The sequence below is a fragment of the Sphaerodactylus townsendi genome, linkage group LG08 (assembly GCF_021028975.2).
Source record: "Sphaerodactylus townsendi isolate TG3544 linkage group LG08, MPM_Stown_v2.3, whole genome shotgun sequence".
In the NCBI taxonomy this organism is placed as follows: Eukaryota; Metazoa; Chordata; class Lepidosauria; order Squamata; family Sphaerodactylidae; genus Sphaerodactylus; species Sphaerodactylus townsendi.
In genome coordinates this window covers 28,010,557-28,035,361 of record NC_059432.1, presented here as the reverse complement: position 1 = coordinate 28,035,361, position 24,805 = coordinate 28,010,557, and the positions used below count along the sequence as shown (strand labels likewise).

The window sequence follows — 24,805 nt, the reverse complement described above, 5'->3', positions numbered from 1 at the left end:
ATTTTGTGTGCAATGCTAAACAGGCACGTGCTAATTTAAAATGGTGACATCCCACCACAAATACCAAAATCAGCAGTGAGTAAAATTTCTCTCACAAAATGCATAGTTTCGCTAACCACAACAGCTCTTCAGTTTCAATTCATTTGAATGTATTGTTTGAACGGGTAGAGGTATGAGCTTACCTTGGGGGACAGAGGTATGAGCTTACACTGAATTTCTTTCAGTTTTGTGGTGTGGGATGTAATGTCTGGTAATGTCACTCACAAATTTCAGGGGAAAAAAATCAGACTCTGAATATGAGGTGGCAGCTCAACTTGCTTCCCCCTTGCAGATAGTAAGCCTGGATGTGGTTTCTCAATGATGGGAAACAGAGCTGTGATTGTACAAGTTGCTTGGTACTTCAGGGGACAGCCTGTTACTGAATGTTCAAAATGAAAAGTGTGTGATTGCCACAAAAATGTCACACTGATGGATACCCATTCTCCTTCCACTCTCCATCTGGAAGACACCAGACAAACACACACTGGTTGTGATCACTCAGTGGCAACAGATTAATGGTCAGAGGTTATCACATGCCCAGAACTGAATCAGGACACTGAAAATAGGTTGTAAAGCAAAGCAGCAGTTGCCCTGGCTCCAATTAAAACCTTATCTTTGTGACCGTAATATAAAGGTGTTTTTTTTTTCAGTTTTAGCAAAAGAAGTAATTTGGTTTTGAGAGGTTGAATTGTTTCTTCTGGCTAAAAACTGCATATAATCAGAAGCAATTATTCATTGACATTTTAGAAAATTTTCTTGATTTAGTTTTTTGTGGTTAGTAAGTATCTTCTTTTTCCGCCCTAGATGCATGAACCTGTGCCTGTAGTACGGCTTAATTTCCTGCTGAGAAACAGTATCATTCAGCTTCCTCTAAAAAAGATGACACGTATGTCCTCTTCAATGGAAGTCCTTTACTCATGTTTTTGCAAAGATAATGTTTTTCAAAGGCCAATGACGCACAAGGCATCTGCTGTGGGTTGGAGACAAATGTGTGTCGCCGCACGATGTCTTGTAGGGACATATTTCTAAAGCCTTGCAAGCACTTTCCGTTCTCCCCGTGGCAAGCAAGACCACTTCTAGCACAAATATAATTTTGCTTCGCAGTCAGAGCAGACAGACTTCCCAGTGGGCAGAGGTTCACCCCAGACCTCTTCCTTCCTTCCACAGCCAGGATGCCTAGTCTCACCCCACCACACACACTCCCTCATGCTGCTTTGCACGCTTCCCCCTCACCCTCCTCCTTGTTGCCAGCTCCTTCCTGCTTCTCTAAATGCTTGTTTTAACACAACAATATCGAGCAAGGTCTCTTTCTGGCTCCACCCCACCTTTCCCACTCTGCTTCTGCCCTCCCCAATGACTGGGAGGGCATTTTAAAAAACTTCTTTCACACAAGCTTCTATTTTAAAAAACAAGTCACTCTTCAGGTGAAGAGCTTTTGCAGCCCAGCTACTGATGATCTTTTCCACTTGGATCAAACCTGGAACCTGCTGCATTCAAGTGCCTGCCCACTGCCTATGAGCTAAGGGCTGCACATGCACAGCTATCTGGTCCAACACTGAGGTGAACCAGAATTACTCCAGCAAAATGAAAATGACAGGCTGACAGAAACAGAGGAGATGATTCATACCAAACCAAAACCAACAAAAGATGCTCTGTTTTGTCAACAAAGAGACATTTGGTCACACCAGTGTGGTCTTACCCACAATCTCATTTTCTTCTAAATTGATGGTTTCAAGAGCCTTCAAAGAAGTCAGCTGCTCTGGAAAGTGCTGAAATTTGTTTCTAGAAAGGTTGATGACTCTCAGATGTAAAAGGGTTTCAACCTCTGTTGGCAGGCGGTGGATGTAATTCCCTTCCAGATCCAGTTCTGCATTTGGAAAGAATGAGGTGTTGTGAAAAACAGATCCATTTAGAAAATAATTAAGCCAACCCCATCTTTGCTACAGCAACAGCTTGACTCCCATGATAAATTCCCACTGATAGAAGAGAGCTCCCAAAGTGAGCATGGGTAGAGGAAGTCAGAAGACTTCAGCGGGGGAGGGGGGAATTAGCAATAAATATTCCATTAGCAAAACTTTCCCACAGGATCTAAGCCAGGGGTGTCCAACTCTGGCGCTTCAGATGTTCATGAACTACAATTCCCATCAGCCCCTGCTGGCATGGCCAATTGGATGGGAATTGTAGACCATGAACATCTGAGGCGCCAGAGTTGGACACCTCTGATCTAAGCCAATGCTTCTATCGACAAATATAAAACCAAAGGAGTGGCAGAATAGATGGTGTCATCAACTGGAGGCCTAGCAAAGAGAGGCTTCCCAGATGAAAAGTCAAGACCTATAATACAGCCAACCTTCAGGCTCTATCTGATTACATGGAAAACCTCTTCAGTGCTATCGGCAAGAGGAAACATCTGCCTAGCAACTCTTTCTGCAGAATGCAGCTATCCTGTAGAATTCTAGAGATCTCCTATTGGAGACTGACGTGCCAGGAATTTAAACAATCAGGCTTAATTCCTGAGCAAACAAAGGCACAGAATCACCAGTGAGTTCAGGTTTAAAGGAGTGCTAATTAATAGCATTCCTTTCTAGAAAAATGGTTGGGGGAGAGAGGTGAACCACTTCAGCATACAGTAGGGTTATGTCACCATGTAAATTTAATATTTTTCCCTTATTTATGGATCCTCAGGACTGGGGGACAATGACCAAGTGGCAGAGAACAAGGAATGCTATAAGATACAGCTAAGATTAATTACAGTCTGATATGTAGGTGTTCAGCTGGGATCTCTAACAGCCATTTAAAAAATCCCCAGATAATTAAAAAACAGATAACTTTGGTCTTTGCTGAATATTTTCTGTAATGAGAAGTCTGCAGAAACCTCTGAAGACCAGTTTAATGTAATGTCACCTGTAATACAATGTTTAAATTGTTCATTATTAAATACCATTCATTATTTAGCACCGTGTTGAAAAGTCAGAAGACTACCCAAATGGAATTGTATATAATGAACTACTGCTCGCACCCTGTGTACTAAACACCCAAATGCAAAGATACAGTTTTGTGGAACAGCTCTATCGACAAGGAAGTCAAGAAGTGCAGCATGCTGCAAGTTGCAACCTTATGTCTGCAAAACAGGCAAGGCTAATGGCAGACTCCTACAGGACAATGCAGTATGAATAAGGCGGCAGAATAGACTATCAGTCAGAATGCAGATGAAGGATCATATCTAGGATTGTCTGCTAGTTTTTAAATATTTTACGTACACGACAAGAGCTGCCCCAAGCCCTAAAGGGGAGGGGCAGCAATGTAACCATTAAATAAATAAGCAAGCAAGCAAGAAAGCATGGGTTATCTAGGGCAGAGCCCTCGAGTGCTACAGGTTTCTAACGGCAAGATTTTTTTCCTCACCTTGCCTCTGGTTTTTTAAAATTATTCCTGGTTCATATGTATAGGTGAATGACTGCTCCATTTCAAACTGCAGGTAACAGACTCCAACTGTGAATGCTCATTATCATTAAAAAAAAAACCACCCCTCCTCTTTGCTCTTTAGACAAAGGAGATTCCACAATCACATCACAGAAAACATCTGTCTGACAAGAGGGAGGCAAGAAAGCTTTTGGCCTCTAGGGAGAAGGATTAAGTGTAGCAACTCAAAATGGCAGCCAAAAAGCTGGCATCTAAGATAGTTCTGTTTGGCAAAAATCAAACAAACCTTCATCTTAAGCAAAAGAGGGTTATACAGAACAACAGCATGGCCTAACTTACACGTATCATTTACTGGAGTCCCATCCAAATGATCCTGTGAGATTTCATGCACGCTGAGGGCATCGGCTTAGCCTCTGCTAGGCTAGCAAATTATGGCTACACAGAGCTGCCGTTTGTGCGACCTCACAGCTTCCACATGGATCAACTTTCCTGCCTCATTTTTATCCTGCCTATCTTCCAAGAATAGCATGCGTGACTTACCCGCCTCCATTTTATGACAACAATATCCCCATGAGTCTGGTTAGGGTAAGAGGTGGCAACTTGCTCAAGGAGACCGAAGTGAGCTTCATGACATGGTAAGTATTTGAACCCAAGTGTCCAATATTCCAGCAACCGCACCACATTCACAGTTATGAGCAGTGTATGTGCTACTCCCTCCGGTTTTTAATTAAAAGGACTTCATTTCTTCATGCTGCCATAGTTACATAAGAACTTGTTAACCTCATCTGTCTCTGGGTTCTTTCTCTTCACAACAGAGTAACTACTTGTCCATAGAAATATCCACTTCAAGCTTAACTGTTTACTGACCCAAACATTTCTTGCTCCTTGATTTGTACCCCTCCCCGCCAATCCCCCATGATGGTATACATATCATTACATACTCCGCAGAAGTTTACTTTGCAACAGTAAGCAACTCAAAATGAGTCTTTCTGAAGCAGGAAGGCCAAAACACAGAGCATACCTGTTATTTAAATTTCATGGGAAGCATTGACAACTTTTCACCTGCAAGCTGTAAAAAACATATTCATTTCATACATTTTTCATGCACATCTCCCGTTATTTTGTCTAACCTTGAATGACTTTCCCTGCCCTACCGATAAACCTTTTTTGCCATGGATGGTGCCTGAGAGGATGCGAAGAGCTTATCCCTTGGAAGGGTGGGGTGGGGGGCTTCCATTCATTTCCATAATGAATTGTACAAACTGCTATTTTGAAAGCTGCTATCTCCACAAAACACTCTCTCCTTGAGAAAGTGCCTCTGGGTCCACACATTATAGCTGAATGCCACTTTTTCTTGTTATCAGTAAAGCAACCTGACAGTCTAATTTTCAAATGTCGACAAGAAAAAATAATATTAGAGAAAAAGAAAGCTATCACATTAGTTAGCATCTATTTTAATAAGTAAATTGATGGTAGTGAGTATTAAACAACTTTACTCTAGCAACGTGCAGCTATGTGAAGATTTGCCTTGCTCCGAAAGCAAAATTGTAGCACCTTCAAAAAAAAAGGAATCTTCTCCCAGGAACATTTTGCTGTCTGGCCTCACCAGGCAGAAAAGGTCTCCAGTGATCTCAACCTGAACCTACAAGAAATTCTTCTCAAAAGGCTCAACTAGACAATACCAGTGACATAGATCAGGTTGGAGATCCTCTGACCTAACTCCTGTGTCATGTGTCACATAAGGGAACTAATATTCCCAAGCGCTGAAGGATGAATTCAGATTGGGAGTATGGTACAGGGAGACCAAGGGCTTTAGCCTGCCCTCTCAAACCATCTTCCTGAGCCAAAACAGCCACAAGGGGGATGCAGAGTCCACAGAAGGGCAGAGCCCCTACATGGCAGTTTCAGCTCAGAAAATGGCACAGAAAGGAAGGCTGAAGAATTTCCTCCTTCGCAGGGCTTGTGAGCCAAATACAGCACTGCAGCACTTGGGAATGTTAGTTCCCTGATGTTACATATAACAGGAGTTGGGTTGGGGGAATTCCTATCATATGTTTAATTCTATTGAGCCCAGAGACAACTCCACTTCCACGTTATTTGGAAAACCCTCCTCTGTACCTTAAGCTGCCCAAATACCTCCTTTCCAAGCCTATGCAGAAGCTTACTTTGGATACTCCTGATATGATCCTCGACTTTCTTGGCTATCCTCTTTCTTTCCTCCTCTCTGCCCCCAACCTGCCTCTTGACTTATACATGACACAAGTGCACATGCACACAGGAATAGCTAATATCTCCCATGGATAATTTAGTATTTGATGCTATGTATGTGCCTGATCACAACTTGGATGCAGTGTTTTGCTATTTCATTCAATAAAACCTTTCCTAATTATATTGCTAAATTCTAGCCTCTGTTTCCATTTTTGTGCCTGCCTCAGAGGTTCACACTTTTGTTTTTAAGATCCTTCAGAAGCATTTGCATGTGATTCTCCATAACCCTTCTGATACTGAGACCTAAATCTGAAGATTTGTTAGGATTGAACCTGATTAGCCTTTCTGCTGTATGCAAGAACATCCAATTGCTGAGGGCAGTTCCCCCCACCCCATCACAGAAACCCACACATTTCCCCAGAACAGGAGTTTGGGGAGCTTTTGGTTCACACTGAAGAGAGGAGGGCAAAGCATCAGTCCACATTTTTGCCCACAGAAACTCATTCTTTATCACTCACAAAATAGAGATAGGCCTAGGAATGTCAAAGCATATGTGCCCAGGATCTAAGGTGATAACCCAAGTAGTGATCCAGAAGGGAAAAGGAGCAGGAAATTATGTATTAATATGTGTCAGGGACATGACTTTAAAAAAGGGGAGGTCTTTGCAGACAAAATCTTATTTTGGACCCAAGTTCAGGCTCCAGTTTTAAGGCCAAAGGCTTGAGTTGTTGTTTTTCTTTTTTCTCTGGTCTTGGAATGAAGGGAGGGGCAAGATGAGTATCAGGTATCTAACAAGATCGGCTGAAGGGAGCAGGGCAGAATCTCTGAACAGAGATAAGGTGTGGTGGAGGAAGTCTGGGTTACCTACTGAGCTTCAACCAGTCCAAACTGGATTAGTGTGAATGAAGAACTTTGTTGTATGGAATAAGTATGGGGGTAGAAATGCCCCCATAAGTATGATTCAATTAGGTGTTTGCCCTCAGCCCTCCAAAACGTTAATGGCCAGAAACTCTATTTGTTGGCTTTTTTTGACTGGCAGATAGAAGCTATGTTCCACATCCTCAAGATGAATAGGGGGTGGGGGAGGGGAGGCCATCAAAAATATAGGTTTGACAGCAACCACTGACATCCCTCCATTTATAATATGGAAGCTTCTGGTTACTCTATTTTGTTATTTTCATACACTTCTCAAGCACTTTGTGCTGCAGACTAGAGTGGAAAAACAGCTTCAGGCTGCCCAACTGCTATTTAATCAGTCTCCAAATGGCTATTAGTTCTGCAGACGAGTACGTTGCATTGCAATACTGGTGCGATGTGCAAAAACGTCAGCATGAAACTGTAAATAAAAGTTACTGCAGGATCCAGTTAATCTGCAGGTGAAACATCTGTGTACGGTCCTGGTCCATGAAAACCTCTCATTCTCCCAGGGCACAGAAAGTCGAGAACAGAGCACCAGCATGGCAGACCGCTTCCCATGGAGTTCTGCTCAGAATCAAATCGTATGCAGTTGTGGAGTTTCTCTTCAAATTGTTTCTACAAACTGTTTCACCCCTCCCCCAACTGTGATGCCAGATGTACTATTTCTTCATACTTGAGCAAGAATATGATGCCTATCAGCAAACTTAGAACCCCAAAAGTGGCAATTTTTATGCTACTGCTCCTTTTTTAGGTCCCGCTGCCCCCCCCATCTCTGTTGTTCTGCCCCCCCATCAACAAAATGATCCCCCCATCTCTGTTGTTCTTCAGAGAGAAATGATAGTCACCTTTAAAGCCTTACAGATGTCATTGTGTAAGACTGGTGGTCATGCTTCTTCTATCAAAACAAATGACAGTGGCGTGTTTTGGCTGAATCATGCCCAAGATGTGCCCCCCCCACACACACACACACAAAAAAAAAAGGAAAGAAAGAAAAGAAAACTCTGCTCAAACTATCCTCTGGAAAACAAAAACTTAAAGAACAAAAAAAAACTTTGAGAAAAAAGGAACACCTCACTTCCATAATTCATAAATTCCACGCAACATGGTTGGAAAACTGTCTTGCTCAAAACAGCAGTAGATGCTGAAAGCTGACTGCTGAAAAAGAATTCAAAAGCAGCAGAGAGACAGATTTTAATCTCATATGCCAGTTTCATCACCTTGCTTCCACTCAGTATGACCTGTCCATATTGTCTACTCCCTTCCCTCCAACAAGGGAAAACAAAATGGAATTCTAACTGAACCATGTACCTCACCAATTTTATAGCTTAACTACTGCTTGTAGTCAAATGTCCTAGGATAATATTGGTGATGTTGATGATGACACTTTATTACGAAGATTCAAATGTCTTCTTTTTTTCCTCAGAACTCCTCCATGTCAACCACCCCCATCCAATCAGTGCGCAAACAGACTATATCATTCAAGAGTGCTGCCAAGACATTTATTTTGTTGACGCAACTCTGTACCATTTTGGCTGGCACTTGGCCCAAGTACCTTTGCCAGGTATAGGATGGTTTGCCAGATTTTTGAAGCAATCTCTAGGCAAAAATGCTGAAAGGAATGCAAGGTTGGGACAAGCCAGTGGGCTAAGCCTCCCTACCCCCACTCCCCACCCTGCTACAACAGCTCAGCATGCAGAACCTTTAGAAGAGGCCTGGGAAACAGGCCCAACCAAGCATGATCAAGGCAACACATAGTACATTCTAATACCGTGTTTCCCCGAAAATAAGACAGTGTCTTATATTAATTTTTGCTCCCAAAGATGCGCTATGTCTTATTTTCAGGGGATGTCTTATTTTTCTGTGTTCTGTTCGTCGGGCATGCTTCCAAACAAAAACTTTGCTACGTCTTACTTTTGGGGGATGCCTTATATTTCACACTTCAGCAAAACCTCTACTACGTCTTATTTTCAGGGGATGTCTTATATTCGGGGAAACAGGGTACTCATAACTATATCCTAAGCCAAGGCTGCCTTTAGTCCCATCATAACAAACACCCCTTTACACTCAATTCTTGGTCCAATGGACTGATCAAACTTCTTTCACATCTCCTACCCCACCCCTCCTTCTCTGATCAGTGGCAGGATCCCAGTCTGTCTGGCTGTCCATCACGGGGCATCAACCAGGAGTGCTAATTCTAACTTTCCCAGACTTTCCCCACCTCCTGGCACATCCGTGAAGTCAACCTTTGCTTTCTCGTGCCCTCAGGCCCTGTAACTTACTTTCCTTCCCAATGCCAAACTGCACCTTGCTACCATGCATCACCTGGCACACTAGCGGTACATCTAGGCACAGTGCCAACTTGCCTGCACGTGCCACATATCGCTACTGTTGCTTCTAAAATTGACCAGCAGCCGTTATTCTTGCCTGGTCTTCTCATGCTCTGCTCTTTCACCTGCATAGGAAAGATGCCCCTGTGCTGTCCTATTGGAGGATGGACTTGCCTGATAAGAATTCTGCACCTATTTTGCTTCAATTTCAAAGTTAATGCTTGAAACCACAGTGCAAAAAAAGGAGAAATAATGATGGTTTCAATGAATTTGAATGATATTTGGAAACTGCCTCAGGAGCAAATACGCAAGAAATGGAACATTTAAAAATTTAAAATAAAATTAACTATTGGCAGACACATGTGGGGGAGTGCATGCATTCCAAAGCACAGCGAAGGTAGTTTGCAGTTCCCCATCTGTCAAGACATTTGTTAGCAGGGCAGAGAATGGCTAGGTTTAGATACTACTTGAAGCCGTGGTTTAAGTAAACTACATGGAGCATGAAAAATGGGGAAATCCCCCCCCACCCACCCCCGGGTCCTGTTTCAGCATAGGAAAACAGTTGGGGAGGGTAGAAGCCTCCCTCATAATGGCGTTCTAATCTCTTAATATGCCTACCTTTTAATTTTTAGCAGCAGCTGTGGGGTAGCAGCATTGGGTATGGGGAAGCTGAGACTAACTTTAAAAAAGAACACATCTTCAAAGCAAAGGTATTGTCTCACTGTCCTTGAGGCTTTTGTGCAGAAAGGCCTTTGGACTGTGAGGAAGAAGAGGAGTTTGGATTTATATCCTGCCTTTCTCTACTGTAAGGGGTCTCAAAGAGACTTACAAACTCTTTCCCTTTCCTCTCCCCACAATAGATACCTTGTGAGGCAGGTGGGGCTGAGAGAGTTCTGAAGAACTGTGACTAGCCCAAGGTTGTACAGCAGGCTTCATGTGTAGGAGAGGGGAAACAAACTAGTTCACTAGATTAGAGTCAACTGCTCATGTGGAGGAGTGGGGAATCAAACCCCACTCTCCAGATTAGAGTCCACCGCTCTTAATCATCACACCATTCTGGAAGGCCTTTCCCTTCTCTTTCCCAAAAAGCTACAAGTGCAACCTGATTCCAGATACACCCAGTACCACCTGATCTCCTCCAGTGTGCAGCACAGCCTACACAGGGATTGAGCAGGGACTGAAGCATCTTCCACTTCCCATTCTTTTTTTGGTGTTCTTATTATGCAGCCTGATGAAGTGCTCTAGAGAAGAAGAAGAGGAGGAGGAGGAGGAGTTTGGATTTATATCCCCTTTCTCTTCTGTAGGAGACTCAAAGGGGCTTACAAATTCCTTTCCCTTGCCCCCTCACAACAAACACTCTATGAAGTGGATGGGGCTGACAGAGCTCCAAAAAGCTGAGAATAGCCTAAGGTCACCCAGCTGGCGTGTGTGGGAGTGCACAGGCTAATCTGAATTCCCCAGGTAAGCCTCCACAACTCAAGTGGCAGAGCGGGGAATCAAACCCGGTTCCTCCAGATTAGAATGCACCTGCTCTTAACCACTACGCCACTGCTGCTCCTTGAAAGCCTCCACAATATTTTTAACAATTCTTTTGGTTGGCCTTAATACAACATTTATTTAAATATTCACACCCTATTCTACTCCTGAATGTGGACCCAAAGCTGCTTATATTTTTCTCCTTTTGATTTTGATTTCTCCTTTTGATTTTATCCCCATAACCACCTTGGCTGAACATGTGTGACTGTCCGACAGTCACCCACCAAGCTTCTGTGGTAGAGTGCAGATTCTAACCAGGGTCTCCCAGATACTAGTCCAACCCTATAACCACCGACAAAATACTACCTAGCCCTTGATTCTTTCCATTTATTGGGCGCTCTGAAATGCTGAGTGCCATTTAGGGTAACACTGATTGATTTGTGAACTGAGAATTCTGCATTTGGCAGGGAGATAGTCTGAACCTTGCAAAAATTGGGCTCTTGTATTGATTGACAGTTTATTGATTGACAGTCTTACATTCCATTTCTGCTTTGAAGGCATAAGATTAGAACCAAAAAGCAAACAATAAAAGTCTGAACTCCCTAAGAAGATCGAAATGCACAATGAGAAGTACAATGTTTGGTTTAAAAGACAAGACATTAAAGAATTTCTGTCTGATTTGACAGGGCATCGACTTCTTAATTCCCTCTAGCTACCGCACAGTTTTCTTTCATGTAAGAAAGTTTTCCGTGGGCTGGAAATCTTTGATGTCAAATAGAAGATACTTGTTGCTAAGATAAAGGGCAAACCTGTTAATTTGGTTAATGAATTTTTAGAACCGTTAATTGCAGGAGACCAGTAGATCACAGTTGAGTTTCATTGATCTGCAGTCTAAAGAATATCGCTTCCTAGAATTACATTGGTTTGTAACCCACATAAGCATTTCTATGTGCAAGACCTAACACAGAACATGAAATTTTAACCACAACAGGGACTAGAATAGAACCTTGTTTTATGTCACTCATAATAAGGAATGACTGAGATGGAATTACATCAGTATTCTCTTAGTGATGGAATATCATATATGATTCTGTAGTTCTAGAAGTCAAGTCCCCTTTGATAAACTAAGTTTCCAAAGAAGTTTCAGTGCTTCATCAATACAGACTGGTACTTCCACACCAAACACCTGAACACACCGTAAGTAGAACCTAATTTTTGTGTTCATATTTCTCCAAATATTTATTTTCCCTAATCAACACTGAGATGACAATAGCCTCCTTTCCAGCATACTGGAGTGGTAAGTGATAACAAAACAAACACAAAAACCTACCCTATACACTGCCACAAGCCTCACTCTATAGACCTAGCAGATAAGGTAGTACATCTGTTTCTAGGGTTGTACCAATTCAGGCTGAAGGGGAAATCATATGACCGAAAACAAATCAATCCATCAGGTCTTTATACATAGCAATTCCGTAACCACCACAGGAGCCTTTACCAACAATCCGCAGCAGTATATTCAGCTGGTTTGCTACCTCTACTGCTGATTGTGAGGACTGTCTGCTAAGTCCAATTGCTTTTGTCTGCTTTTCACACTGTGCGCTTTACTTCATCACCTCTATGACAGAAGAGAATGTCAACTGTTAGAAAGGGAGCATTAAAATCCTAAGGGGAGAACGAAACCTCTACAGCAGCTTCAGCCTCCCCCACCCCCAATCAGTTAAGACTGGAGACACCATCTAGTACCACCGTCTAGTAGAACATACTCCACTTTCTCTTCAATACATTGAGGTTTTAATGGTTACTTTACCAAGACTAGAACATACACAAGATTGAGGAAAGTTACCCTGCCTACTACTATACAGGAAAAGCCAGGCAAGTCTTAGTTGCTTTGCATGCTGGTGTTTGAAAGTCGCACAATGCAAGGGTACAACTAGATGGGATTTGGGGGACCTCTGACTGCATCTACCAATTTGTTTCCAAGGCTGAAAAGAAGCTGTGTATTTGTGGCAGGGTAGGTTTGCATTAGAGCTGCCACACGGGGTTCAACCCTTTCCCTCTCCATTGTGTTCTCCCAGATGAAACCCACTCCTCCAGCTGCTAATAGCCTCAGGAGTGGAAAGCGACCTCTTTCTCTCCACCCCAGAGGTAACAGCAGCTTGGAAAGGAAGTGGGTGTTTCCACTGAGAAAAATGATTACCTTACTCCCCTCACTCCCCCGGGTTTATTTCCAACCTTACAAAATACTTGCCTTGTCTTCAGTGGGCCAGGATGGGTATCAGCCCTCAGCTCTGTCTCTCATATATTTTCTGTTTTCATGAAAGGAATGTTTTGTAGGGACACTTAAGCATCATAACAACTTCATGCGACCCAAGCTAGCCTAATCTCATCAGATTTCAGAAGCTAAGCGGGGTCAACCTTGATTTGTGCTTTGATGGGAGACCACCCAGGAACACCAGGGTCACTACGTAAGCCGTTTCTGCATGGCCAAATAACAGCGCCCTAGGGACAGAAAAACCGCCGTCCCTAGGGTGCTGTTTGCACAGGAGTCCTGCCCACCCCTGAGCGGCATGAAGCTGCCGCTTTGAACCTTTAAAGCGGAATCTTACCGTCAGTGCAGTGCAAACCTCCGCCAGCGTGGGTGGGTCCCTGCAGCCCTCCAGAGCGACACTGGACATGAAGGTCAGTGGAGGGGGCTGACCAAGAGGTGGCTCTGTGTGGAGCCGGCTCTCCAGCTGGGGGGAAGTGGGGGCTGCTCGTATGCTAGGGTGCAAACAGTCCCTGAGCTTCCACTGGCATAAATTAGGCCAGTGGAGGTTCGTTTCCGTGCGTGTGTGGAAAGGGCCGTAGAGGCAGGCAATGACAAATCCCCTCTCAATGCCCCTTCCCGTGGAAACCCTACCAGGTCTCTGTAAGTCAGCTGCAATTTGATGCCCCCCCCCCCAATCTGCTCTTTTACATATATGTAATCCATTATGATATATTATGATTCAGTATTCTAGGTTAGTTATTTTTATGACGCTTTTTGAATGCTTCATTAATCAGGAACATTGAGAATGTGAAACATTTTAAATATTTTAAATGAATAATAAATATTAAAATGCATTTGACAGGTCATTCCGCCTGCTCTCCCCCAACCCCCCGCTGCTGCCTCTCGGCTAAACACTTGTTCAAATAAAATGAATGGCAACTTATAATTAGGGGACAATCCTAATTACATTTATTCAGTCTGCCTCGAATAAATGGGATGTACTCTCAAATAACGACCTTGGGGCTGGGATGCGAGGCTGCCTGCACTAACACCCAGCAACATGAAAAAAGTCCAAATATATCCAATAGAGTTCATTGTTGGCAGACAAGGAACTCAAATGGCACGTTATCCTTTGAACAGCATGTTCTTGGCAATTCATCTAGGTGGGGAATACGTGGGGAATATATAGATATATATTTGACGTCAAGTCACAACTAACTCATGGCAACCTTGGTGGGGTTTTCAAAGGTAAGAGACGTTTAGAGGTGGTTTGCCATTGGCTGCCTCCGCATCACAACCCTGGTACACCGTGGAGGTCTCCCACCCAAATGCTTACCAGGGTCAATCCTGGTTAGCTTCTGAGATCTGAAGAGATTTTCAGATCTGAGATCAGCCTAGTTTGGGGCTCTGCAGGTCAGGTGACACACCCACACCCCGCCCCTCTTCTTCCCTCTCTTTCCCTCCCTCTCACTAGACTAGGATCTGGATGATGCAGGTTCCAATCTCCGCTCTGCTAAGGAAGCTTGCTGGGTGATCTTGGTTAGTCACATACTCTTAGCCTAACCTACCTCACAGGGTTCTTGTGAGGATAAAAAGGAGGCAAGGCAAAATATTTAAGCTGCTTACAGGGGGGAAAGGAAGGGTATAAATGAGGAAAGTGGGCAAGAAAGCAGAAACAGAATGCATTTATAATTTTTATGTAATTCATATATATATATATATATATATATATATATATATATATATATATATATATATATATATATATATATATATATATATATATGTGAATTACATATATATATATATATATAATTCATATACGTAATAACTCTACATACTGTACATTAAGATACACTGATTTGATTGTATAGAATTTAATGAATTTACAGTAATGACTGAAAAGACTGAATTTAATGAGGTATAATGATTGAAAAGATTAAATAAACATATTTTTTTAAAAAAAGAAAAAAAGCAGAAACATCGTCCATTTCAAATGTTCTGCCATCATATTCTACATCCCTAGAACCAGTAAGCCTATTTATATAGTAAGGTCACCTTTTCTCCAGAATAATAAAATAGTTACATAAAACAAGGATAGTATCACCAAAGTTTCTGCTTCCTCATTTCTCAGATATATCTTGCTTGCTTTAAACTCACAGTACTGGATACACCTACATTTCAAGGCCCGGCCCGGCAAGCTTATCTGGAACATGCTGTCTAATTTTCAACATTCAAAATGGAATGAATTAATAACCAATAAAATCAAATCTATAGGTTTAGCTTTAGGCTTACTCCTCAATCAAGAAGAACCATATATGTATAAGGAATTCAAACAAAGAATCCTGGACACTGAGATGCAACACTTATTTTCGCATGCCAACAAAATCTGTTCTCCCCTGAATCTTGGTCTCACCCTGAAGTATACAATATTACCTGCATATTTTCATAATCTAACAGCACCAGTTTTGAGACGTGCATTTATGCAAGCATGAATGAACACACTGCCCTTGGCTGACCTCAGAGGAAGATATTTAAAGATCCCATCAAAAGACAGATTATGCCATTGCCCTGACAAGCAAAAAGAAACCATAGTGCACATCTTGCTATACTGTACCCAGTATAGCTCCTTAAGAAGAGTCTTCGTTGATCCCCATCTGAATACTGACCACTTAAACTCTGATATGGACAAGACTCGCTTTCTTTTAAATGATCACAGTCCAAGAAGAACCGAAGATGTGGCTAAGTTTCTAGCAAAGGCATTTTATCCCAATGTTCTATAAAGTTTTAAATGTTTATACATGCCAATAAAGGTCATTTGTTTGTTTGTTTGTTTGAAACTCATAGTTGCTTCCCAAACAACTCAGATGTGAAAGTTTTGCAAAGACACCAAAGAATCAATATTTCATCCCACCCTGCAGTCCCTTTGGGAATAGAAATGATAAATTCTTTAGGAATTTCCTCCTTCGTAAACAGGAGAGGGAATAGTGAGCAGCCGTCAAGGATGCCAGAACTGTCATCTGCAAAGAGTAGGGAACGGAGCAGCTGACGGAGGTGGGCCAGAATAGGGAGACAAAAAGCATGAAAGTGTTTTAAATATACGCATTTTATTTAAAAGATTTATTTACGCAAAAAAAGAGTGTGATATAAAAAGTTCACCTTACATCCATACACAAAGATCCTACATTTCCAAACTGCTGTCTATTGACTTCAGAAATCTGTCTCAGATAACTGTCAAGGGCAGGGGCGCAGCTTCATAAAACGGTACCCGGGGCTCACCTTGGGTGCTGCACCCCCCACCCCAGCTGCACCTGGGCCTCAAATCCCCGTGGAGTTCAGGTGGGGCCCCAGTGGGACTTGCCCTACACATGGTGATTGGGAGCGGCAAAAGAATGCTTGATCCCGGCCTCAGTGATGCTTTGGTCCAGCTTTAAACAGCAGGCTTCCAAATACTTGCAGATAAAGTGAGTATTCTGGATCTTGTCGTTTTTGTCCCCAAGGCATAACATGGGAAAAAAAATAAAACTTAATTGCCATAAAGATATTCACTGCACCACGGTTTAAAATTTCTGTAGAAATATCTCAATTTGACAATTAAAAATGTGTGCGATTAAAAACCCATCTGCATCCCTGATGTAGAATTCCCTCCATGCTTTTAAACCATTTAAAGACTCTAGAAAGGCAAGCAAAACAGTTGAGGATTAATAGCTCTACTGACTTCTGATCTGTTGTATTGCTACACCTCTTAATCAGTGCGAAGCTACTAGGGCAAAGTTCTAAGGTTTAATTTCCTTTTAATTAGAAAGTATTAATGGTATTTCTGTAACATTTGTTTTATTTTCAAATACAAAAGCATACCAAAAGCTAATGTCCTCTGATAAGCTGACAACACAGTCTACGCCAAATTGTCTACTCTCTCTCAGCGTGGTGTAGCAGTTAAGAGCTGGTGGATTCGAATCTGGAGAAGCGGGTTTGATTCCCCACTCCTCCACCTGAGTGGCAGAGGCTTATCTGGTGACACAGGTTTGTTTCCGCACTCTTACACTCCTGCTGGGTGACCTTGGGCTAGTCACAGTTCCCCCAGAACTCTCTCAGCCCCACCTACTTCACAAGGTGTCTGTTGTGGGGAGAGGAAAGGAAAGGAACTTGTAAGCCACCTTGAGTCTTTTTACAGGAGAGAAAGGTGGGGTATAAATCCAAATTTGTCGTCTTCTACCTTCAAGGCTATAAGTACCCTGTTTGAAAGCATTGAAAGCATGCCTTATACTAAGTCAAATCATTGATCTCTCAATGGAAGTAACTCTGACTGACAGGACCTCTCTAGGGTTTCAGATCCAGTTATTGAGGACTGAACTTGAGATCTTCTGAACGTAAAACAGATACTTTGCCCACAGACTCTCCAAGGAAGAAAAAGTTCTCCGCGCTCTATTAAAACGACACACTGCTTTTAGCTACTTCTCAACTCCTTCCTCATAAATACGAAAGTCTCGCCTAGCTCTGGAGCATTTACTCTCAAAAGCTTTGACTCCCAGCTCTCAGGCAGCCATCTTCTATCAGTAGCTCCCTAGCAACGCAGATGAAAATCTCCTGCTCTAACTGGTATTCCATATCTCCTGCCCAGGACAAATGCCCAAGTTTCCTCACAGTAGGGATGAGGGCCGGGCACAAGTCAATTATGCCTCAAACCTTGAACTGCACGCAGCATGAAGGATTTTATTCAAATCCCTCCTTCCCCTCCTCTTTTCCATCTTTTTTTGCACTGAAGTTATCATCTGCAGTAAAATGGTAACCTCAGCATTTAAGAAGCTACAGCTTCGATTATATAGACTTGAAAGCATGACATTTAAAAAAAAACATTTTTAGTTCTGTGGGTATATGACAGGTGCCACTGAGTGGGAGATTACTACATCCAGGACTCAGCAGATGGGTGGGGCTACCTTCCACATCTCTGCAGATAGGCCTTCCCTCACCCATCTGCTGGGTGGTGTGATGGCTGATCAGGGACCACCCTGCCTCTCCCTGCTGCAGGGTTCACAGAGAGAGAAGGGTGGCTCTCACCCATCAGCCAGGTCTCAGGGTTTGGAGCAGCACCTTGGACTTGGCAGGCAGGAATGCTCTGCCTCACTACTTCCAAGCTTAGCCAGAACATGTGCAGGCAGAGATAGCTGGCAGGGTTCTCCTAAATCAGTGGTGGCGAACCTACGGCACGGGTGCCAGAGGTGGCACTCAGAGCCCTCTCTGTGGGCACGCGCAAACAGAATGTGTCCCCCCCACACACACACACATCTAGGCTGGCCTGGGCCACTGGGCTCGATTATTAGCATTAAACCTAAGATCTAGTTTTGGGGAAGTATAGGTGTAACGAACTTGCCCCACCCTGAAGGGCTGGCGTACAGCAGGCCTAATGGAGAAGGCCTTAGCAACAGCCAGAGTAAAGAAAAAGGCTCCACAAGCAAAGAACCCACCTGATTGGTTGGAAAAGGTCCAATAACGTTTGGCCAAAGCTAGGGGGAGCTAGTGTGCTTACAGCACTTAGAGTGCGGACAGTTCTAATCAGAGTCTGTCAGAGAGCAGTCGAGACTGGAGATCAGTCAGAGTTTGGGGTCTGAAACTGACAGTTGACAGAGAGAAGAATTCTGACTCAGCTGTGTTAGCTGTCAGGATCCCAGACGTAACTCTCACAGAGCGGAGGAGGGCTTGCTAGAGGGTAGGGGAAGGCCCCTGAAGGCTGAGCGGAAAGGGGACCCGGGCCGGCCAGAGGCTTCTCCAGTAGCAGAACCAGACCCAGGGAGTCTGTCCTGCCCAGTTCAACACCAGTCTTGGGAGGCTCCCAGTCCAGTGGCAGTTTGGCCCAGTTTGGGACCAGGTGGGAGAGGGAGAGCTTGTATGCCCAAGAATCTCACAGGAGCATAGGAGCTGGGTTGTTAATGTTGCAGTTCAGTGGGGGGGTGAGGTACAGCTTAAAAAGCACTGAAGTATCTGTCAGTGCAAAGGAGAGGTTGGATATTTTAAAGAAAAACCTTTCTCTGAAGAGACACCTGCATGTGTCAGAGTGTGTGCTATTGAAACTAAAGTGATGCCAACAAGCGTCTCCTGAAACCTAAGTGAAAAAGAACCTCTCTGTAACCGCCAAGAGCTTTGAGTACCTCTCTGAGGCCAGTTTTAAAAAAAAAAGCCTTTCTTTTCGCTTTTAAGAATAAATTTCAATTACCCGTGTTCAAATTTCCCCCTTGTGCCTGTGAGAGAGAGTCTGTGTGTATTATTGTGTGTCTTTAGACGTTGGGTGACTGACTAGAAACCCCAGCCATTAGGAGTTCCCTCCAAAGTAATTGAAGTAATTTCTCCTCAAGTCAGAGTGGGAGAGAGGTGGGAATCTTTTAAAGCCTTTTTGTGTCTAATGTAACAGTGTGGGGTTCTCTAGATTATCGCCGAATTAAACAATGGCGAAGTGAAAAAAAGTTAATTAAAAGGAAGGTTCCTGAAAACAGCTACCAGGAATCCTTTCTACCAGAAGCTTCGATCCCGTTACAGTAGGCAACCCTGTTAAGCGCTGTTAAACCCCACTGATTTTCATGTGAAGAACTAAAGCGTGATCCTTTACCTGGGAGTAAGCTCGGTTGCTGGCAATGGGGCTTGCTTCTGAGTAAACCCTCCTAGGGTCGTGATTCACCCGTTGTAAGAGTTGCATGGTTGCTTCAAAGCAAAGACACTGACTACCACCAAGCTTACTCCTGAGTAACACACGCCTCAGAGCCAACCGTTTTTTCTAAACGAAAACCTCAGTATGCAGGTTAAATTGCCGTGTTGGCACTTTGTGATAAATAAGTGGGTTTTGGGTTGCAGTTTGGGCACTTGGTCTCACAAAGGTTCGCCAACACTGTCCTAAATTCATGGTCACCTGCTTTTGTGTTCAGTTAAATTCTGTATTATTTTAGAAGGGCCATCTTATTCTCAGGGTAATCTTTTGGGGGTATATACAGCATGTCTTCTGAAAAATAAATGTATCCATTTATTCTTCATTTTCTTCCCTACTCCTTTTCACTCCACCCCACTCCTCCAACTATATTATTTTCCTTTTCTTATCCTTGCACAAGCCGTGTCTTGAATGGCCTTGATAAGCCTGATCTCATCTGATCTTGGCTGCTATGTAAGGCCCTGCTCAGTAATTGGATGGGAAACCACCAAGGAATACCAGGTCGCTATGCAGAGGAAGGCAATGGCAAACCACCTCTGTCTGGCAAAACCACCTCTCTTGCCTTGAAAACCCCACTAGGCTGCCATAGGTCGGCTATGACTTTACACACACATCCTTGCCCAATCCCCTTCTCCACATATTATTCCCTCCCTGTTCAATCCCAAAGCAGAGCTACACCTTCCTAAACTTACTGATTGCAAAGGACATATAAGGGTGAACCTGTTTCCTTTTGTACTGCTGGAACATGGTTTCATCCTCATGTTTTTACCTCATTTCCATTTAGTGAACAATTGCTTGGCAGAGAGGAAAGGGGGATGGCTGCAGGCACATTATGCAAGCAACAGGAATCCCCCACCTCCACCCAAGATCTCTGCTTGCCAGAAACTTCTGGGCTGTTGGTCTTCAGCTAGGTCTCCTGGGCTCTGAATACCAGTTAGAGCCCTAGGCCTCAGAGAGAACAGAACAAGAATGCACTTAACAGCAAGAGGAGGGAAAAGTTAGCGTTCCCTGAATGAAATCCCTTCAGCTGCAATAAGGTTAATGATTTCTTTCTCTCTCTCCAGATGCCATAATTACCATAAAGATATTAACGGAGAGATGGGAGACAGCAAAATAATATTCCTGCAAAGTAAAAAGGTGACTCATTAAGATAATTTTGTGGAAATAATAGAAGTTCTTGGGGTGCTCCCTTAACCCCTTAACCTCTCCTTGACAGCTTCTAGTGAACCCTTTCTTTAAAAAAACCCCTTGTTTCAAAGACAAACCCCTTGTTTCAAAGACAAAACGAATAACAGTATGCACTTACAGACCTCAAACACACTTGACATTGAAGCCCCTAATAATTACCCAAAATGGATTCCAACTTCTGTTGCAAACTTTTAAAAAGAAAGATTCAAAAGATGCTTTCATGCTGCCTTGTCAAAAAAAGTAGGTTAACAGTATGCTGAAGAGAGGCTCCATCAGCCAATAGCAGTCACTGGGATGGTTATTCCCTTAAATAATTTCTTGACTTCAGCTTTTAGAAGTTCCAGTTTTACCGTGAAGATGGCAGACACTTAATTTGGAGCTCCTTTGATAATGACTATTTGAGTATGGAAGAAATACATTTCCTGGCATGTTCTGGGGAATAATGAAGCTCCCTCAGCAAAAATAATAATAATAAAAAAACCCAGACAGGGGCTCTGAGAAGAAATTGCTTAGGTTGTGCTTGCTATTTATGAGATTAAGAGCTTCAGCCCAATCCAGAAGGGAGGGGGAAACCACTCGTGGAGGTAGGACAGGCCTGGGGCATTTATTCCAGTAGATGGACAAACACACTGGCAGGTGGATGCCATGGCCCTCTGGCACACCTGGATGCAGCACTGGGCACCGCGTCAGCACTCCCACGCTGCTGCCGGCCCCATCAGTGCAGTGGGAGTGTGCCAGAGGTGTGGCTAGGGGAAATGGCGCTCAGTGCAAAATCGGAGTTTTGCTCCCCCCCATGTTCGTTTGTGTTTTTTGTGTTTTTTAGTGTTTTTTCAGTTTTCGGCCTGCAGGGGGCGTAGGTTTTAGGCTAGCAGCATCAAAATTTCAGGGTACCTTTAGGAGACTCTCCTGCTGATACCTCCCAGGTTTGGTGAGGTTTGGTTCAGGGGATCCAAAGTTATGGACCCTCAAAAGGGTATTCCCATCAACTATTAGCTCCCATTGGAAACAATGGGAGATGGGGCACCCCCTTTGGGGGTCCATAACTTTGGACCCCCCCAAATCAAACTTTACCAAACCTGTCTGGTGTCAGCAGGAGAAATCCTGATGATACCACCCAGGTTTGGTGCAGTTTGGTTCAGGGGGTCCAAAGTTATGGACCCTCAAAAGGTAGCCCCATCTACTATTAGCTCCCATTGGAAACAATGAGGGTGGGGCACCTTCTTTGGGGGTCCCCCTGAACCAAACTTCACCAAACTTGGCTGGTATCAGCAGGAGTGTCGCCGGACAATATCCTGAAATTTTGGTGCCACTAATATCCTAAAAACTGCGCCCCCTGCTGGCCAACAAAATAAAAACACTAAAAATATCAAAAATACATTTTTGCTGGGGCCCCCCAGCACACACACATCCCTCCCCGTGGTAGCCACGCCACTGGAGTGTGCCCAGGGCTTCCACACTGAATTTGCAGCCAGTTACGCCATGGCCGAGGTGGCATAAGTCCATTAAGCCCCATGAAGGGCTTTCTGGTGGTGCTTTCCTATGCTGCCAGATAGTCCTCTTGAGGCGGTGGGGAAGCACGGCAGTGGCACTGTTCCCGGACGCTTGTATGGCTCTGGATCGGGCTGTAAGAGTTCCTGCTCAGAAGTTCTGGCACTGCAGCTTACACGTATTTGAGCTGCACCTGAGACTTATCTGGTGAAGAAGAAGAAGAAGCTGTTTCAAGAATTAAATGAAAGATAACACAATACTAGTAAATCACTTAACAACTGGTGTATGGTATCGGGTACATCTCAGATGAGAAGATCTAGGCTAGCCAGTGAGCTTTTCGCCAGCAGCAGCCCTCCTCCTTTAAAGCAGTCTATCTGGATAATATCTTGCAGCAGCATATGTTAGACAAAGTGGATAAGTCAACTGGGTTTTGCAGCTCCATTTCAGCTTTGAATTGTTATGTGCTTCTAAATGAGGAACATATTTTAAATTCACCTCAAGAATGCACTGCCAATTTTCTTTCCCCAGAGGAAATCCACACTACTGACGAATTTCTTATATATTCTTATATCTAAGGATAGCCAGAACGAACGCTTCTCCCAATTATTTAGTGATTCTAAGTCGGGGGTTAATATAGCTGATACTACCATGACCCATTAATCAAGCTTATTACCCACTTGGGCTCCTGTCACTTCCAAGAAAATTAAGTCCCCAATTTTATTTATTTATTTGATTTTTACTCCACCCTTACCGGACCACATTCAAGTTCTTGGGGGCTAACAACCAATAAAATAACATACAGCTAAAATACATGTTCCGTACAAACATATAAGTAAAACCTTAAATTTTTTTTCCTAACATTAAAATTCCAGAAGGCACCCCTATAATACTAATTGTGGGGAAACAATCAAGGGGGGGGGGGAGAAAAGGGAAAGGGGAGAGGCAAAGAAACCCGCTGGCAGGGAACTGTTCTCAGCTTTAGGCCTGGAGGAACATCTCAGTCTTGTGGGCCTTCAGAACTGAGCCAGGTCCTGCAGGGCCCTGGTGTCGGCTGACAGAGTTCCACCAGGCTGGGGCCAGAACCAAGAAGTCTCTGACACTGGTCAAGGTCAGCTGGGTAATTTTGGGGCCAGGGAATACCAGTAAGTTGTTACCAGCTGAGCCTAATGCTCTTTGGGAAGTATTGGGGGGGAGGCGGTCCTGCAGATACAATGATCTTAGACGTAGGGCTTTAAAAATTGACCCCAAAACATTGAACCTGATCCAGAGCGCTAGTTGTATAGGCACTCTCCATGGGAAGCCCCATAAGGACTTGTGCCACCACATTCTGGACCAGTTGAAGTTTCTGGAGTAACTTCATGAGTATCCATAAGAACATAAGAACAAGCCAGCTGGATCAGACCAGAGTCCATCTAGTCCAGCTCTCTGCTACTCGCAGTGGCCCACCAGGTGCCTTTGGGAGCTCACATGCAGGATGTGAAAGCAATGGCCTTCTGCGGCTGTTGCTCCCGATCACCTGGTCTGTTAAGGCATTTGCAATCTCAGATCAAAGAGGATCAAGATTGGTAGCCATAAATCGACTTCTCCTCCATAAATCTGTCCAAGCCCTTTTTAAAGCTATCCAGGTTAGTGGCCATCACCACCTCCTGTGGCAGCATATTCCAAACACCAATCACATGTTGCGTGAAGAAGTGTTTCCTTTTATTAGTCCTAATTCTTCCCTGTAACTAAGAAGAATAAGGCTCCTTGGGAAAACTTTTATTACTTCTGATACATCTAAGGCCTTTTGTCGTGGCCGATCCCCTGGAAAGTGATGAGTCCTCAGGGGGTGAACAGAGCCCAGTAAGGTCAGACCTGGTTGGGAACCAACAAGGGCTGGGCTTGGAGCAGATAGGATCCCTGCAGGCTCTACAGGGTGAACAACAGGCAGGTCAGGACTCAGAACCAAAAGTACCTCCAAAAGCAGGCCCTACATCCAGTCCTGCTCCAGCTGAGGAGACTCATGCACCTAGCTCACCTGGACCCATGGTCAGCAGAGACAGTGACGCAGGGAGCTTTTGCAAGTTAAAGGGAGAAATGCATGTCTGCTAGCTCAAAGAAAGCACCTTCTGCAGCAGGGGGAAACAGAGTCACAGGGTGAAGACTAACATGTTGGAAGCAGGTTCACGGAGCATATTGGCCCAGATGCAATGAAGCACATAGCTGCTGCAACACTTCCCCTGACTTGTGAACTCTGTGTATTCAAACTGTTGGACCAAACCTCTCATGCTGAAATTGCTTGACGGACTCTCTGCCCAGACTCAGCTCCCTGCTGTAACTCAATACCTCTGCCTGGCAGTCCAACCTGGGACACTTTTCAAGATTGGTGAGCACCATTTTTCAGCTAATTTGTCCATTCGTATGAACAGAACTGGAATGTTTCCCCAAGACTTTTTCCATTGTTGTACCCATCTATAAGCAGGAGGGCAGGAAAGATCCATTTAACTATAGGTCAGTAAGCTTATTTGATGTTATAAGAAAAAATTATGCAAGACACCTATCAAATCTAGAGGACTGGATTTTTGAAAATGACTTGCCAGTTCCAGAACAAACTGGATTTAGGTCAGGACATTCAACGTCAGACCATTATTTCTTAAATATGTGAATGGACCATCTTGACAGCTATACGTGCATCCACTGATCTTAAAGCTGTGCTTGATTCTATTCCAAGACAGCACCTGTGGAGTAAACTAAGCAATCTGAATACTGAGAGCAGGTTATTGGAGTGTATTAAAGGCATCTATACTAATACAA

The 24,805-nt window shown here is 43.7% G+C and overlaps 1 protein-coding gene across 2 annotated transcripts in view; it reads right to left on the bottom strand.

The window, feature by feature from the left end:
• LRRC20 (leucine rich repeat containing 20) overlaps positions 1–24,805 on the bottom strand; it is a 113,439-nt gene that overhangs the window by 68,567 nt on the left and 20,067 nt on the right. For both annotated transcript variants that reach the window (XM_048506662.1, XM_048506663.1), the window contains exon 3: positions 1,739–1,906. In XM_048506662.1, the coding sequence (XP_048362619.1) occupies positions 1,739–1,906 (168 nt within the window). The remainder of the gene's footprint in view (positions 1–1,738; positions 1,907–24,805) is intronic.